Raw genomic sequence first — 17,679 nt, 5'->3', positions numbered from 1 at the left:
TAAAATTATTTTGCATGGAAATTTGGCGTTTTATATTGTAGGCCTGTAATTCTTAGGAATAACTCTTAAATCTGTCCAAACCAGAGTCTAGTAGACATCCCGGGTACAATAAAGTTTGAAAAATGAATCATAAATTATAATATAATAAATAACTATAAATAATTATAACAAAAATTATTCAATAATGTAATCAAATCAAAAACACTGAAATTTGCTCAGTCGCAGAATTGTCGCTGTCATTAGATTTAGTGTTTGATGACGAATTTCCCCACAAATCAATATCGCTCAATTTTGCAAGTGATTCTAATTTATTATCGCTGTTTTCTAGCTGGTCTAAAACCACTTTTGACATAAAGGGACACTTTTTGGTTGCTATGGACAATCTCCCAATTCCAGGCAGAAAAAACAGTATTTATAATATAAAAGTGCATGCAGGGCACTGAACAGATCACTAGGGACAAAGGGGATGTGTAATTTTTTTTATACAGTACTGTAATCTGTAAGATTACAATGTACTGTATGTGTACTGTATTTTTACTTTTTTGAATTTGGCGCCGCTCTCCGTCCCCGTGCGTCACAACGCTCGCAGGGAACGGAGCCCGGCGGAACTTGGCACTTTGTGAATCGAGCGAGGAGACAGCTCGCACACACAGCGGGGAGACATCACAGGATCCAGGGGACAAAGTAAGTAACTTTCCCTGTATCCTGCGATGCAATCCTGAAAATCTGGCTCGGGGGTTACCGCTAATGGTACTGAAATTCCACCCCGAGCCAGACTCGGGAATACCGCCAGGGAGGTTAAAAAAAAATCATATGATCTGGTATCGTGTGAGAAAAAATTTCATGCTTGTTCCTTGGATAATATCCAATGAACTGTCATGATCTGATCTTGAGAGCTGTGTACTAATAATTGCTACGAAACCGGTATTTTCCGTATGATTTTCTGATCATGTGCCTTTAGGTTGACTTCACACTGTTCCGCTGTGCTTTTGCTACAGCGCAGCTAATAGCAGTAGGTGTTCTGAATGCAGGTTAGTTGCGCTTTCCTATAGACTTCTATGCGGTGCTGGGGTTCTGGTGCAGTTTTTAGAAAGTGTACCAAAACTTCTGCATGCTGCATCTTTGATGGGCTTTCTGAAACCGAACCAAAATCACGGAAAAAAAATTGTGCATGCATACTGTTTAAATTGGAAAATGTGTGTAACCTTTTGCATAATGCATATTTTTTATTATCCATATGCCATCTTGCAGAGTGTGTTTATTATCATTAGAGGGGGACAATTAAGGAGCCAGTTCCCCTTTGAGGGAAGTGATGTCATCATTCTCCTGCAGGATGTTCTCTGTAGGAACTAATTTTTATTCTTTGCCAGGGATCAGACATGTTGCTTATTTTAAAGAACCCAGTTATCGGCAATTGAGAAGGAGGAACACAGATCATGACTTGGGGAATCCACATTGTTTTGTGAAGCAAAGTGCTCATTCCTTATATGAATATAGAAGTGTAATGACATAATAAAGCCTAGTATACATGGGCCAAAGTCTGGCTGACATTCAGCCCATGTGTATGCAGCGGGTCTAACAGAAAATGGCCCAAAGGCTCATGCCCGAAAAAGGTCTGCTAAGGTCAAAGAGCATCCCGACTCCTGCACAGAAGCCTTGAGACCTTCTGAAAAAAAAACATATATATATATATATATATATATATATATATATATCCTGGAATTCACAAGGATATTCTTTCGAAACCTGACTTACAGTAGTGACACAAATGGTGGAACCTGCAACAGATTAAGGTGTATATTAATTTGTCACAACTCTAATAAAACTGGTGTAAGCATCTCCCCTGCAAAGTGGCAAGGTTTTTCAGGCAAGGAAGCTATTTGGAAAAGCTGAGAGAGTAATGGAGATGTATCCAATAACAGTTAGGAAGAAGTTTAACCACTTCCGGACCACCCACCGTCGTTATATGTCGGCTGTTTGAATAGGAACATCGTTGTTATGGCAGCAGCTAGCTGCCATAACCATGGTATCCTCTTCTTCAGTAAACTGTCCGGTTTAACATAAAAGTGGTCTCTGTGGCAGATTCGCTACAAGATCACTTTTATCTCCTGACGTGCTCTGGTGCCCTCCGTCGCTTACCGGATTCGTCGGCAGTGCGAAGGTGATCGGACCTTTACCCTTGCTGGGCATGGAGACGAGTGAAGGGAAGATGGCCCCCACCTGTCTCCATAACAATGCAGGGCGGAAGCAACGTCAAAACGGCTCTTAAAGGGACTTTTTTTTATTTATTTTTCTTTATTTATATATTTTTTTTATTGCATTTTAGTGTAAATATGAGATCTGAGGTCTTTTTGACCCCAGATCTCATATTTAACCACTTTCAGACCGGACCATTTTGCTGGTAAATGACCAGAGGTCTTTTTACAATTTGGCACTGCGCTGCTTTAACTGGTAATTGCGCGGTCATGCAATGTTGTACCCAAACAAAATTTGCGTCCTTTTCTTCCCACAAATAGAGCTTTCTTTTGATGGTATTTGATTGCCTCTGCGATTTTTATTTTTTGCGATATAAACGTAAAAAGACCGCAAATTTTGAAAAAAAATGATATTTTCTACTTTTTGTTATTAGAAAAATCCAATAAACTCAATTTTAGTCATACATTTAGGCCAAAATGTATTCAGCCACATGTCTTTGGTAAAAAAAAAGTCAATAATTGTATATTTATTGGTTTGCGCAAAAGTTGTCACATCTACAAACTAAGGTACGTTTTCTGGAATTTACGCAGCTTTTAGTTTACGACTGCCTATCTCATTTCTTGAGGTGCTAAAATGGCAGGGCAGTACAAAACCCCCCCAAATGACCCCATTTTGGAAAGTAGACCCCCTAAGGAAATTGATAAGTGGCATGTTGAGCCCATTGAATATTTTATTTTTTTGCCTCAAGCGATTGAATAATGACAAAAAAAATTTTTTATTTTTTTTTTACACAAAGTTGTCACTAAATGATATATTGCTCACGCATGCCATGGGCATATGTGAAATGACACCCCAAAATAAATTCTGCTGCTTCTCCTGAGTACGGGGATACCACATATGTGGGACTTTTTGGGAGCCTAGCCGCGTACGGGGCCCCGAAAACCAAGCACCGCCTTCAGGCTTTCTAAGGGCGTAAATTTTTGATTTCACTTCTCACTACCTATTACAGTTTTGAAGGCCATAAAATGCCAAGATGGCACAAAACCCCCACAAATGACCCCATTTTAGAAAGTAGACACCCCAAGCTATTTGCTGAGAGGCATGTTGAGTCCATGGAATATTTTATATTTTGCCACAAGTTGCGGAAAAATTACAAACTTTAATTTTTTTTTATTTTTTTTTTCACAAAGTTGTCACTAAATGATATATTGCTCACACATGCTATGGGCATATGTGAAATGACACCCAAAATAAATTCTGCTGCTTCTCCTGAGTACGGGGATACCACATGTGTGGGATTTTTTGGGAGCCTAGCCGCGTACGGGGCCCCGAAAACCAAGAACCGCCTTCAGGTTTTCTAAGGGCGTAAATATTTGACTTCACTCCTCACTACCTATTAGAGTTTTGAAGGCCATAAAATGCCAAGATGGCACAAAACCCCCACAAATGACCCCATTTTAGAAAGTAGACACCCCAAGCTATTTGCTGAGAGGCATGTTGAGTCCATGGAATATTTTATATTTTGCCACAAGTTGCGGGAATATTACAAACTTTTTTTTTATTTTTATTTTTTTCACAAAGTTGTCACTAAATGATATATTGCTCACGCATGCCATGGGCATATGTGAAATGACACCCCAAAATAAATTCTGCTGCTTCTCCTGAGTACGGGGATACCACATATGTGGGACTTTTTGGGAGCCTAGCCGCGTACGGGGCCCCAAAAACCAAGCACCGCCTTCAGGCTTTCTAAGGGCATTACAGTTTTGAAGGCCATAAAATGCCAAGATGGCACAAACCCCCCCCCAAATGACCCCATTTTGGAAAGTAGACACCCCTAAATTTAGGGGTACACTAGTGAGACTAGGTAATAAATGGTGGGTGCCCTGAAACTATAAAAAAATAACTAACCAACCAGCGTCACCTGTAACAGTTATATGGTGATCACTGGTGAAAGGGTTAACTAGGGGGCAATCAGGGGGCTTTATGCGGTAGTATATAGGGGTCCCTGGCGCTATAAAAAGCTGCGGCGAACCTAAATACCTACCTGCCTAACTAGCGTCACCTGTGACACTAATACAGCGATCAGAAAAATGATCGCTTATTAGGCTGGGTTCACACTGGAGCGATGTGGGAACGCCACGAATGCGCGGCGGGTTCCCGCATCACATGCCTCCCGGCGGCAGTTCACACTGCCCTATGCGAACTGCTGGGAGGGTCAGTGAAATGTTAATGACACCCCCAGATCAGTTCGCATATCGCAGTGCGATCTGCAAACTCGGATCGCATGGTGTGAACACCCATGCGATCCGATTCTGCTGCGGACCAAAAAAAGGGTCCCGTGCGAGTTTGCGGCGGGTGCGACGCAAATTCAGCCATACTATCTGTATGGCTGAACTCAAATCGCACAGAGATCGGATGTGATTTGCACTGCAGTGCGGTGCGAATAACATCCGTTCTCATAAACCGCTGCAATGTGAACCCAGCCTTAGTGACACTGGCGACGGGGGGTGATCACGGGGTTAAACCTTTATTGGGGGGGTTAGGGGGGTACCTTAGAACTAAAGGGGGCTAACCCTAACTGCCCTAACAGTTATTACAGTCACAAATGACACCCGCTGGGTGATCAGGGGGTTAAACCTTTATTAGGTAATAAATGGTGGGTGCCCTGAAACTATAAAAAAATAACTAACCAACCAGCGTCACCTGTAACAGTTATATGGTGATCACTGGTGAAAGGGTTAACTAGGGGGCAATCAGGGGGCTTTATGCGATAGTATATGGGGGTCCCTGGCGCTATAAAAAGCTGCGGCGAACCTAAATACCTACCTGCCTAACTAGCGTCACCTGTGACACTAATACAGCGATCAGAAAAATGATCGCTTATTAGGCTGGGTTCACACTGGAGCGATGTGGGAACGCCACGAATGCGCGGCGGGTTCCCGCATCACATGCCTCCCGGCGGCAGTTCACACTGCCCTATGCGAACTGCTGGGAGGGTCAGTGAAATGTTAATGACACCCCCAGATCAGTTCGCATATCGCAGTGCGATCTGCAAACTCGGATCGCATGGTGTGAACACCCATGCGATCCGATTCTGCTGCGGACCAAAAAAAGGGTCCCGTGCGAGTTTGCGGCGGGTGCGACGCAAATTCAGCCATACTATCTGTATGGCTGAACTCAAATCGCACAGAGATCGGATGTGATTTGCACTGCAGTGCGGTGCGAATAACATCCGTTCTCATAAACCGCTGCAATGTGAACCCAGCCTTAGTGACACTGGCGACGGGGGGTGATCACGGGGTTAAACCTTTATTGGGGGGGTTAGGGGGGTACCTTAGAACTAAAGGGGGCTAACCCTAACTGCCCTAACAGTTATTACAGTCACAAATGACACCCGCTGGGTGATCAGGGGGTTAAACCTTTATTAGGTAATAAATGGTGGGTGCCCTGAAACTATAAAAAAATAACTAACCAACCAGCGTCACCTGTAACAGTTATATGGTGATCACTGGTGAAAGGGTTAACTAGGGGGCAATCAGGGGGCTTTATGCGATAGTATATGGGGGTCCCTGGCGCTATAAAAAGCTGCGGCGAACCTAAATACCTACCTGCCTAACTAGCGTCACCTGTGACACTAATACAGCGATCAGAAAAACTATCGCTTATTAGGCTGGGTTCACACTGGAGTGATGCGGGAACGCCACGAATCCGCGGCGGGTTCCCGCATCGCATGCCTCCCGGCGGCAGTTCACACTGCCCTATGCGAACTGCTGGGAGTGTCAGTGAAATGTTAATGACACCCCCAGATCAGTTCGCATATCGCAGTGCGATCTGCAAACTCGGATCGCATGGTGTGAACACCCATGCGATCCGATTCTGCTGCGGACCAAAAAAAGGGTCCCGTGCGAATTTGCGGCGGGTGCGGCGGGTGCGGCGAATGGCTGAACTCGAATCGCACAGAGATCGGATGTGATTTGCACTGCAGTGCGGTGCGAATCACATTCGTTCTCATAAACCGCTGCAATGTGAACCCAGCCTTAGTGACACTGGCGACGGGGGGTGATCACGGGGTTAAACCTTTATTGGGGGGGTTAGGGGGGTACATTAGAACTAAAGGGGGCTAACCCTAACTGCCCTAACAGTTATTACAGTCACAAATGACACCAATGCAAAAAAAAAAAATGACATTGGTGTCACTGTGACTGGGGGGGGGCAGGGGTAATTGGGGGGGTGATCGGGGGGGTGTGAGTGTGTCTGGCATGTTCTACTGTGTAGTGTCGTGTTGGTGCAACTCACCGATCCTCTCTCCTCGGTGTCGGAACGAAAAATACCGACACGGAGGAGAGATTACATCACTTCCTCTCCTGTGTTTACATTACAGGAGAGGAAGTGATGTCACGAAGACTTTCTATTCGTCGGGAGCGATCGCGAGGGGGTGGCCATGAATGAATGGCCGTCCCCTCGTCCGGGATCGCTCCCGAACGAATACCGACCGCCGCGGGCACCGGGCGGGGGCCCGATCGGGCCCCCGACCCGCGGGAAGGCAGGGACGTACATGTACGCCCATATGCCTGCCCGTGCCATTCTGTCGACGTACATCGTCGTGCGGCGGTCGGGAAGTGGTTAAGAGGATCTGTCATGCTTTTTTTATATTACAAGGAATGTTTACATTCCTTGTAATAGGAATAAAAGTGAAAAAAAAAATTTTTTTTTTAAAAACAGTGTAAAAATAAAAAATAAAAGGTAAAATAATTTTTTTTTTTAAATGCGCCCCTCCCGGTGAGCTCGCCTGCAGAAGCAAACGCATACATGAGTAGCGCCCGCATATGAAAACGGTGTTCAAACTACACATGTGAGGTAGAGCAATAGCAATAATTCTAACCCTAGACCTCCTGTGTAACTAAAAACATGCAACCTGTAGAGTTTTTTTAAACGTCGCCTATGGAGATTTTTAAGGGTAAAAGTGTGTCGCCATTCCACGAGCGGGCACAATTTTGAAGCGTCACATGTTGGGTATCAATTTACTCGGCAGAACATTATCTTTCGCAATATAAAAAAAAAAACTGGGCTAACTTTACTATTGTCTTATTTTTTCATATTCAAAAAAGTGTATTTTTCCAAAAAAAGGTGCGCTTGTAAGACCGATGTGCAAATACGGTGTGACAGAAAGTATTGCAACGACTGCCGTTTTATTCTCTAGGGTGTTAGAAAAAAAATTATTATGTTTGGGGGTTCTAAGTAATTTTCTAGCAAAAAAAACAGTTTTTAACTTGTAAACAAAAAATCTCAAAAGGAGGCTCGGTCCTTAAGTGGTTTAATTAAAGATAAATGTTTTCGCAGAATTGTCTGAGATGCAACACAATAGTTACACATCGGACACAATCAACAATTTACTGAAACATGGCCTGAAACATTTACCGCCACTTTCCTTACCATCGATCGATATGGCAGTATTTCTAAAATAAGTTGCCATAATGATGCCATACAGTAACAGTGTCACAAATAAGAACTACTTGAATTTTCCGAACACATCGGAATTTACAATTAAAATGTTGCAGCATTTTCATAATTCTGGAGCAAGATTGCTGACTACATACACACCTGCAGAAATGTGTCACAAATGCCTTATTGAATTCCACCACCAGTTTTGCATGTGTGCATGCTTTGTTTTTTTACCTTAAAATTTCATAGAGTTTGAAATTTAAAAACCTGTTCTCCCTCAAACTCCTACTTCTTAAGAGCTTTAAAATTTCCACTACTTTATATAAATGAACAGGAGTTTTGCTATAGCCAAATATGATTTCATACAATAAAAATCTAATTACAGGTCATGTAAAATTGTGAACTCATTTTCGTGTTCCAAAAAGTGAGCCCTACCTATTATCTATGTGATAGATTGGGTGTTGAAAAATAAACGCAAGTTCATGAAAATCCACTCTCACTAACAATTGGCCATCTTATGATATCACTTATTTCCATTCTTCACAAATCAGATTTGTTTCACATAGGAACGTAAGCAGCTGCCAATAAACACTGAAGCCGTTATTTGACAAGCGGAACACATTCCAAATGAGCATAACTTAGCATGACCAATAAAAAAATAATTAGTTTATTAATTTATTATGTACTTAAATCTTACAGCTTTTCACCATAATTCAGCCAAATTTTTCTGCTGCTGCAGCCAATTCGCTTTGTTGCAAAGACATTGGACATCTAATCATTTAATTAAATGGAATAACACTACCCTGGCAGCCTCTGCTCTCAGTATGAACATTACACATAAATGGAATGCTACTGGAAACTGCTAACTGAAAATCAATATAAAACATTATTACTGCAGCGTAACGAAGATTTGTGTCATTGTCAATACTAGGTGTTCCTTAGGCCTTCATGGATGTGCTAACTTAAATCATTTTTTTAATGTATTTGTTTTGTTTGTTTGTTTTTCAAAAATATATTGTCAGACAGTGCTGTCACTCATCCTGTTGATTGCAATAATTCATAGTAGAGGGCAGCATGCAGTGGCGGCTGGTTCTTCTAAAAATCTTTTTGGGGGGGGGCGCAAACAAAGTGAAAAATTATTTTAAAAAAAAACATCAATTGCAGCCTCACCATACCATCAATCGCAGCCATTGTGCCATCAAATAGCCACTGGGCCATCAATTGCCACCAATGTACCATCAAACGCAGCCACTGTGCCCATCAATTGCCGCCACTCTGCCATCAAACGCAGCTATTGTGCCATCAATTGTCGTCACTGTACCATTAAACGCAGCCACTGTGCCCATCAATTGCCGCCACTCTGCCATCAAACGCAGCTATTGTGCCATCAATTGTCGTCACTGTACCATCAAACGCAGCCACTGTGCCCATCAATTGCCGCCACTGTGCCATCAAACGCAGCCACTGTGCCCATCAATTGCCACCACTGTACAATCAAACGCAGCCACTGTGCCATCAATTGCCACCACTGTACCATCAAACGCAGCCACTGTGCCCATCAATTGCCGCCACTGTGCCATCAAATGCAGCCACTGTGCCATCAATTGTCGTCACTGTACCATCAAACGCAGCCACTGTGCCCATCAATTGCTGTCACTGTACCATCAAACACAGCCACTGTGCCATCAAACATAGCCCCTGTGCCATTAAACACAGCCACTGTGCCCATCAATTGCTGCCACTGTGCCTATTAAACAAAGCCACTGTGCCATATCAAATGCTCCCGCTGTGCCCCATCAAATGCTCCCACTTTGCCATATCAAATGCTGCCAGTGTGCCCCCTGGCCGCACTTACCCTGTCTCAGTGGGACAGCTCCTTAATGCTCCTCTATGTCTTCTCCCATCCTCTCTTCCCATCCTCTGCTATGATTGGACGCCGCATCATCCAATCAGGTGACAGGTAACAGATCCGAGCACCTGATTGGCGGAGAGGAAGTTTAGTGTTAGAAAAGAAAATATTCATTCGGTTTTCTAACACAGCTGAGTGACCTGCGAGCGCCATGCTGGGCGTTCGCAGGTCACCTTTTTTGATGCCTATTAGAGCCTATGGATCTAATCAGGTGCTTCAAAAAACACTGTAATTTAGTCGCCAGGTGCCCAAAAAGGGGCCGGGCGCCTGAGTAGGGGGTGGCAGTGGCAGCCATAGATAGATTAATTTAATTGCATTCATGACTGTATGCAAACACCTGTGTTTGTGTATGTGTATATTTTAGAATGTCATCCAAAAGTTATTATCCAAATTCTTGAATGGCCTTTGCTTCACAATCCTTTCAAGGCTGCGTTATCCCTATTGCTTGTGCACCTTTTTCTACCACACTTTTTCCTTCCACTCAAACTTCCGTTAATATGCTTGGATACAGCACTCTGTGAACAGCCAGCATCTTTAGCAATGACCTTTTGTGACTTACTCCCCTTGTGGAGGGTGTCAATGACTGTCTTCTGGACAACTGTCAAGTCTATCCCATGATTGTGTAACCCACTGAACCAGACTGAGAGACAATTTAAAGGCTCAGGAAACCTTTACAGGTGTTTTGCGTTAATTAGCTGATTAGAGTGTGACACCATGAGGCTACAATATAGATGTTTTTCGCAATATTATAATTTTATGGGATTTTGGGGCTTTACTAGCTATAAGCCACAATCATTAAAATGAAAAGAAAAACATGCTTGAAATACATCACCCTGTGTGTAATGAATTTCTAAAATATATGAGTTTCACTTTTTGAATTGAATTACTGAAATAATATCAATAATAAAAAAAAATCTATCTATCTATATATATATATATATATATATATATATATATATATATATATATATATATATACCGTATATACTCGAGTATAGGTCGATCCGAATATAAGCCGAGGCCCCCAATTTACCACAAAAAAAATGGGAAAACTTATTGACTCATGTATAAGCCGAGGGTGAGACATGCCTGTCCATCCCTGTGTGTCCGTCCATCCCTGTGTGTCCAGCTGCCCTGTGTGTCCAGCCGCCCTGTGTGTCCAGCCTACCTGTGTCCTGAGCCTGTGTCCTTCTGCACATACGGCGGCCATGCCAGGATCGCCGCACCTCTTCTCGTCTGTGACAGACGGCGGCCATTCCACTGTTCAAAAGCCGCGCCTCCGTCTGTGATAGGCGGAACACTCAATTTCCCAGCAGTCTGTGTTCCGCCTATCACGGACATCCTCTCATCCTCGTCCGTAGTATGAGGATGAGCGGATGTCCGTGATAGGCGGACCACTGACTGCTGGGAAATTGAGTGTTCCGCATATCACAGACAGGGAGGCGCGGCTTTTGAATAGTGGAATGGCCGCCGTCTGTCTGCATGACACGCTGATCGGGTAGACAGACGGCGGTGACTTGAGTATAAGCCGAGGGGGGCACTTTCAGCCTAAAAAAAGGGGCTGAAAATCTCTGCTTATACTTGAGTATATACTGTATATATATTTTTTTTTTATAACACTGTTGAAATTACACTTTGCTACAATGTAAAGTAGTGAGTGTACAGCTTGTACAACAGTGCAAATTTGCTGTCCCCTAAAGTGAGTACACCCCTAAGTGAAAATGTCCAAATTGGGCCCAAAGTGTCAATATTTTGTGTTGCCACAATTATTTTCCAGCACTGCCTTAACCCTCTTGAGCATGAAGTTCACCAGAGCTTCACAGGTTGCCACTGGAGTCCTCTTTCACTCCTCCATGACGACATCATGCAGCTGGTGGATGTTAGAGACCTTACGCTCCTCCATCTTCCATTTGAGGATGCCCCACAGATACTCAATAGGGTTTAGGTCTAGAGACATACATAGCCAGTCCATCACCTTTACCCTCAGCTTCTTTAGAAAGGAAGTGGTCGTCTTGGAGGTGTGTTTGGGGTCGTTATTATGTGGGAATACTGCCCTCTGCCCAGTCTCTGAAGGGAGGGGATCATGCTCTGCTTCAGTATGTCACCGTACATGTTGGCATTCATGGTTCCCTTAATGAACTGTAGCTTCTCAGTGCCGGCAGCACTCATGCAGCCTAAGACCATGACACTCCCACCACTATGCTTGACTGTAGGCAAGACGCACTTGTGTTTGTACTCCTCACCTGGTAGCCACCACACACACTTCACACCATCTGAACCAAATAAGTTTATCTTGGTCTCATCAGACCACAGGACATGGTTTCACTAATCCATGTCCTTAGTCTGCTTGTCTTCAGCAGACTAAAACTGTTTGTGGGCTTTCTTGTGCATCAGATTTAGAAGAGGCTTCCTTCTGGGATGACAGCCACGTAGACCAATTTGATGCAGCGTGCTGCGTATGGTCTGAGCACTGACAGGCTAACCCCCCACCCCTTCATTCTCTGCAGCAATGCTGGCAGCACTCATACATCTATTTCCCAAAGACAACCTCTGGAAATTACGCTGAGCATGTGCATTCAACTTCTTTAGTCAACCATGGCAAGGCCTGTTCTGAGTAGAACCTGTCCTGTTAAACTGCTATATGGTCTTGGCCTCCATACTGCAGCACAGTTTCAGGGTCTTGGAAATCTTCTTATAGCCTAGGCCATCTTTATGTAGAGCAACAATAATTTTTTTCAGATCATCAGAGAGATCTTTGCCATGAGGTGCCATGTTGAACTTCCAGTGACCAGTGTGAGAGAGTGAAAGCGATAACAACAAATTTAACACACCTGCTCCCCATTCACACATGAGACCTTGTAACACTAACGAGTCACATGACACCGGGGAGAGAAAATGGCTAACTGGGCCCAATTAGGACATTTTCACTTAGGGGTATACCCACTTGTGCTGCCAGCGGTTTAGACATTAATGCTGAGTTATTTTGAGGGGACAGCAAATTTACACTGTTATACAAGCTGTACACTCACTACTTTACATTGTAGCAAAGTGTCATTTCTTCAATGTTGTCACATGAAAAGATATAATAAAATATTTACAAAAATGTGAGGGATGTACTCACTTTTGTGAGATACTGTATAAAAAAAAAAAAAAAAAAAAAAAAAAAAATATATATATATATATATATATATATATATATATATATATATAGCTATATCTACCTATATATATATATATATATATATATATATATATATATACACGCACACACACACACACACACACACACACACGCGCGCGCGCAAACATGCTGAAGTAGGGGAGGAAAGGTAGACATAAACCTGACAGGGTCAGTATACAGAGATTACCAACTCTCACCACTTATTTGAAAGAAAAAATATTAAATCCTTCCAAAAAATGCAGTCTATGTTGTTATTTCAATACTTGCGGAGCAGCCATAGGCGAAAAGGTCATAATTCAAACACGCTGTATTTTCAGTCTTCTACAGAATTGCACAAGCTGGACTAACAGAAGACTATTTCTAGTTACAACCTTTTACCATTAGGCAAATATATGAACGTGTTTCTCTACAAAACCATGGTAAAGTGAATGAAATTTTCAGATGATCCTACAAAACTTTGAAAATCACCCAACACATGAAATTCATAAAACCTACAGTTCAACATGCTGTTCATATGAGACACCAAAAATAAATTGCGGCAAATGGCACAACACTGTATAAAAGGTCAGGTCATCAGTCCACGATCGCAAACAACATTTTTTTTTTAGCAAATATGAGTAAGTTAATGTTGGTCAGACCGACTAACCCATCTAAAAATAATGATTAACCTAACAACTGTTGACTGCAAAGAAAAGAAAATAAAAGGCCAAAAATCCATACCTGGTTTTCTATGGCTTTTCTGTTTTTTGGGTCACTCACAATAGAGAGCTGCAGCTCTGCCATCTTCTTCATTTTGCTGTCCATATCAACCTTTTGCATAAGACTTTTGGTCTGACTTTTAAGAAGTCGGACAGTATCTTCTTTCCCATGCTTCTTGGCAAAGAGTGATGCACAGGCAGAGTGAATTGCAGTAACCCAGTTCTCTAAATCAGTTTGGCTAGTAGCCTGCAAAACAAAAGTATTATACATTTTCTACATTTAAATGGTATTTCCAGTTTTGCAGTTAAATGTTTATATGTTCTCATTCACACAGCATAATTAAAAATAATTACAAAATAATAATATTTCCTATGTTTCTGTGTGTTTGTTCAGAGCAGGCCACAGACAGACTACAAGCTACTCTGAACAATTTAAAATTAGGGGAAACTCAATCTGTCCCCAATGACAAAGAGGGACACACTGAAGGCTACACATGGCTCGACATTTGGCCAGTCCAGTAGGGACCAGCTCAGCTAAATTTCAATTTATGTATGGGCAGGCTGGTTGTACACAAGTCGACCTATAGGTCGACTTCTGTGCAACCAGCTTGTCGGGTTTTTGCCAAATAATCAGTGCTGCTGGCTACAGCTGGCAACACTGATCAACATACAAGAGTTTTTTTTTTAAAAAAACACTGGAACTCAAAAAAAGAATTAATCGTGTGTGGCCAGCTTTACACTCTGTTAGGTTAAAGTGGTTGTAAACCTCAGTCATGAAATCTGAGCAAAGCACATATAGCTGTAGTGTTTACTTGCCTGTCTCCAAAGCTCTAAAGTGTTGTTTCTCTTTGGTGCTTCCTTACTCTCTTGTCAGCATGTGTCACTTCTGAGAAGATTTCCAGACACTTGACATAAATTTGTGATGGGGGAGGAGAGCTCAGCACATATCTTGTCTATTCAGAACACAACTCCCTTCCTTCGTTCCTCTGCAGTGGGTGGAGGGGGTGTGTCTCTTCCCTCCAATCAGCTCTCACACTAACTGCAGCTCTCCACCCCCTCCTCTCTGCTCCTCACAGATGCAGAAGGATTTTATCACAAATCAGCACTTTTGAATGGATGTAGGGAAGAGAAGACTACAGATAAACAAGTACGTAGGAGGATTGGTTTCATCTCTGTGTATCATCTGAAGTTATTCACTAGTGCAAAAAATAGAAATACCACCAAAAGAAAGCTCTATTTGTGTGAAAAGGGACATCAATTTTATTTGGGTACAGTGTTGCATGACCACGCAATTGTCAGTTAAAATAACGCAGTGCTGTATCGCAAAAAATGGCCAAGTCATGCAGAGGGTAAATCTTCCGGGGGTCAAATGGTTAAGGATCTAGATGCAAACAAACCTAGTTTACAACTGATAATGAGATCTGCCCGCACAGTACAAACAGGGTTAATTATGGTAAACATTAGCACCCCAGTGCCATCTGCATAGGAAAGGTTCAGTTTTCAAGTAAAATATAAGCAGCATTTTTTTATTCTATGTGAATGGGAACTTGTAACAAATATAAAATAGGTGTTATCCCAAATACGTGACAAAAATTGAAATAAACTTCAAGTAACAATGGGGCTGATGTATGAAGAGTGTGCTAAAAGAAAAATGTGTTGTTGCCCCTCCAATCCTTGTTTCATCTCAAACCTTGGAGATTAAAAGATGATTGGATGCTACAAGCATTGTTTCCTATAGCACACTTTCATAAATTAGACCCATAAAGTACTATCTAATCCTCCCAGGTTAATCATTTGTACCCTATGACAACTTTCACAAAAATTCAGTCTAAAGTAATGCCCTGTACACATGACCAGTTTTCCCATCGGAATAAACTCCGAAGGTTTTTCCAAGGAAGTCCCAACGGAGTTCTTGCCTACACGCGAACACACCAAAGTCTGATCGTTAAGAACATATGTCAGGACTAGAAAAAGGAAGACCAATAGCAAGTAGCCAATAGCTTCCGTCACGTACTTGCTCCAGAGCGTGCGTCGTTTTTGGTCTGTCGGAACAGCATACAGATGAGTGGTTTTCCCGATAGGAATTGGTTCCGTCGGAAACATTTAAAACATGTTAAGAATGGTAACCTGGCAGGATAAATATGGTGCAATGTATTAGGCCCCTTTCACACGGGGCAGATCCGCTGGATGGACTCCGTTAGCTCAGCGGCAGATGGCTCTGTTGATCCCTCCTAAGCAGGGAGATGACAGGTCCATCTCTGCTCACTGTGCAGGGACAGACCTGTCAGAGCCTCGCTGTTCTCTATGGGGAGATCGGATAAAAATGGACAGGCCATCTGTCTGTTTTGATGTTGCCAGATCGGATTGGCAGGCGGGTGTCAGCAGACATTCGCTTGTCCATAGAAGTCAATGGGTGGTCCACTCGGATCCACCTGAAAAACGGATAGGCGGATCCGAGCAAAGCCAATTGTGTGCAAGGGGCCTTACACAAGACATTTCTGTGATAGGCTGATGTCAGACAGCCACTAGCAATCCTGCCAATGGCAATTTTTCGAAACCACCAGCAGCTGCCTTTTCTGTTCTATGGAATCCTTCCCTCTGTAGCTAAAGCAATGAGATGTCACTGCCGTCACTAGCGTTTGAGGTTCAGCAAAGTCTGGACCAACAATACAGTATCATCTCACTGCATTTGGCTACAGCGGGCGTGATTTCAGAGGGAAATACTGGCAGCTTCCTTGGCGATCCTGTCTACAATTTACAAGGTATCAGGTAATAGAAAATGAATGTTAATAAAAAAATATTGCTTGACTGACCTGAAAGAGATACACATCTCCAAAAGAGTTGCTGAGACAAAAAACGTTCTCCTTTTTTGGATGCTCCGGAACTGATTGAACTATGCTGTCTTCTGCAAACAGGGCATATCTGGGAGATGTATTCTGCTCCATAGAGTTCCCTTCATAGGTCTCATAGAACATCAGAGTGCAACCTTCACACATACAGAGCAAAGGAATTAACATGTTTCCTTACATTAAAAAAGAAATACAATAATAATATTCTTCAGTAAGATGTGGAGGTTTAAGTGAACTTGTCATCAGAAAATGTGAATATGTGACCTGCTAATGCTTGAAGTGCCGCTCTAAGCAACGAAGGAAACGTATATATATTCCCACTGGGGTGCTGGCTGACATATTACCATCCAGTAGTGTGTAGCATACTTTAATATAATCGTCATAGAATAGAATGCATTAAGATAAAAAACCTTCTGACTTTACAACCCTTTTAAGTTTTAAGACTCATATGTAACCCTTGCCTGTATATCCTGTGAGTCAGTACAGTGAATAACTTTCGTCTACTTGTCAAATGTATTAAAGTGGGAGTAAACTCCCATGTATGATTTTTACCTATAAGTAAGCCTATAATAAGGATTAACTATAAGTACTGTAAATATCTTCTAAACGTGCACCGCTTGGGAGATATTTACTTTATATGCAGCCGGTGACATCACCGGTGCATGCACTCTGAAGGAACAGCATACCCGTGCCTTTCCTTCAGCTCTGTGCATTAAACAGCGTCTCCCCCACTCATGTGCGCAAGTGATGTAATTCCCGACCTGGCCCATCAGATAACATAGATGCATAGTTAGTAAGGTTGAATAAAGACAATTGTCCCTATCCCTGTACATTGTGTCTCATTAAGATATCATTACTTTATTTAAGGTACCCATATAGTGCTGTAAATTTTATGCACATACATCCCACACTCACATCAGTCCCTACCCTCAAGGAGCCCACAATCCAAGGTCCCAAACTCACATTCATATACTAGGGCCAATTTTTGACAGAAGGCAATTAACCTACCAGCATGTCGTTGGAGTGTGGGAGGAAACCGGTGTACCCAGGGGAAACCCATGTAAGCACAGGGAGAACATGCAAACTCCAGGCAGGTAGTGTCGCGGTTGGGATTTGAACCAGCAACCTTTTTTACTGCTAGGCGAAAGTGCTACCCACTACACCACTGTGCTGCCCACAAATTGAAACCCACGAACCCTGAAAGAAGACCGGTGAAGATGGAAACAGCTGTAGAGCTGACAGCGCACTGCTGAAGGGGTTCATTTTCAGGTAAGTCTGTCATAATGTGCACAATAGCATATTATGACTTTAACTGACCGGGGGGCCCAATTTTATTTTTTTTGGATGCGGTTTACTACCACGTTAATACACTCAAAATCTAAAGTAGAACTTAAGCCAAAA

The 17,679-nt window shown here is 42.6% G+C and overlaps 1 protein-coding gene across 6 annotated transcripts in view; it reads right to left on the bottom strand.

Moving 5' to 3' along the window:
• Window positions 1–17,679, bottom strand: part of TIAM2 (TIAM Rac1 associated GEF 2) — a 437,269-nt gene that overhangs the window by 203,160 nt on the left and 216,430 nt on the right. For all 6 annotated transcript variants that reach the window (XM_077486237.1, XM_077486240.1, XM_077486241.1 and 3 more), the window contains 2 exons: window positions 16,243–16,415; window positions 13,452–13,676 (listed from right to left, as the gene is read on the bottom strand). In XM_077486237.1, coding sequence (XP_077342363.1) covers window positions 13,452–13,676; window positions 16,243–16,415 — 398 coding nt within the window. The remainder of the gene's footprint in view (window positions 1–13,451; window positions 13,677–16,242; window positions 16,416–17,679) is intronic.

The sequence above is a fragment of the Lithobates pipiens genome, unplaced genomic scaffold (genome assembly GCF_037356315.1).
Source record: "Lithobates pipiens isolate NorthernLeopardFrog02 unplaced genomic scaffold, aLitPip1_a1.2 Scaffold_18, whole genome shotgun sequence".
NCBI classification, from domain to species: Eukaryota; Metazoa; Chordata; class Amphibia; order Anura; family Ranidae; genus Lithobates; species Lithobates pipiens.
The sequence above is the reverse complement of the archived record's forward strand: the minus strand, read 5'-3'. Positions and strand labels throughout refer to the sequence as shown.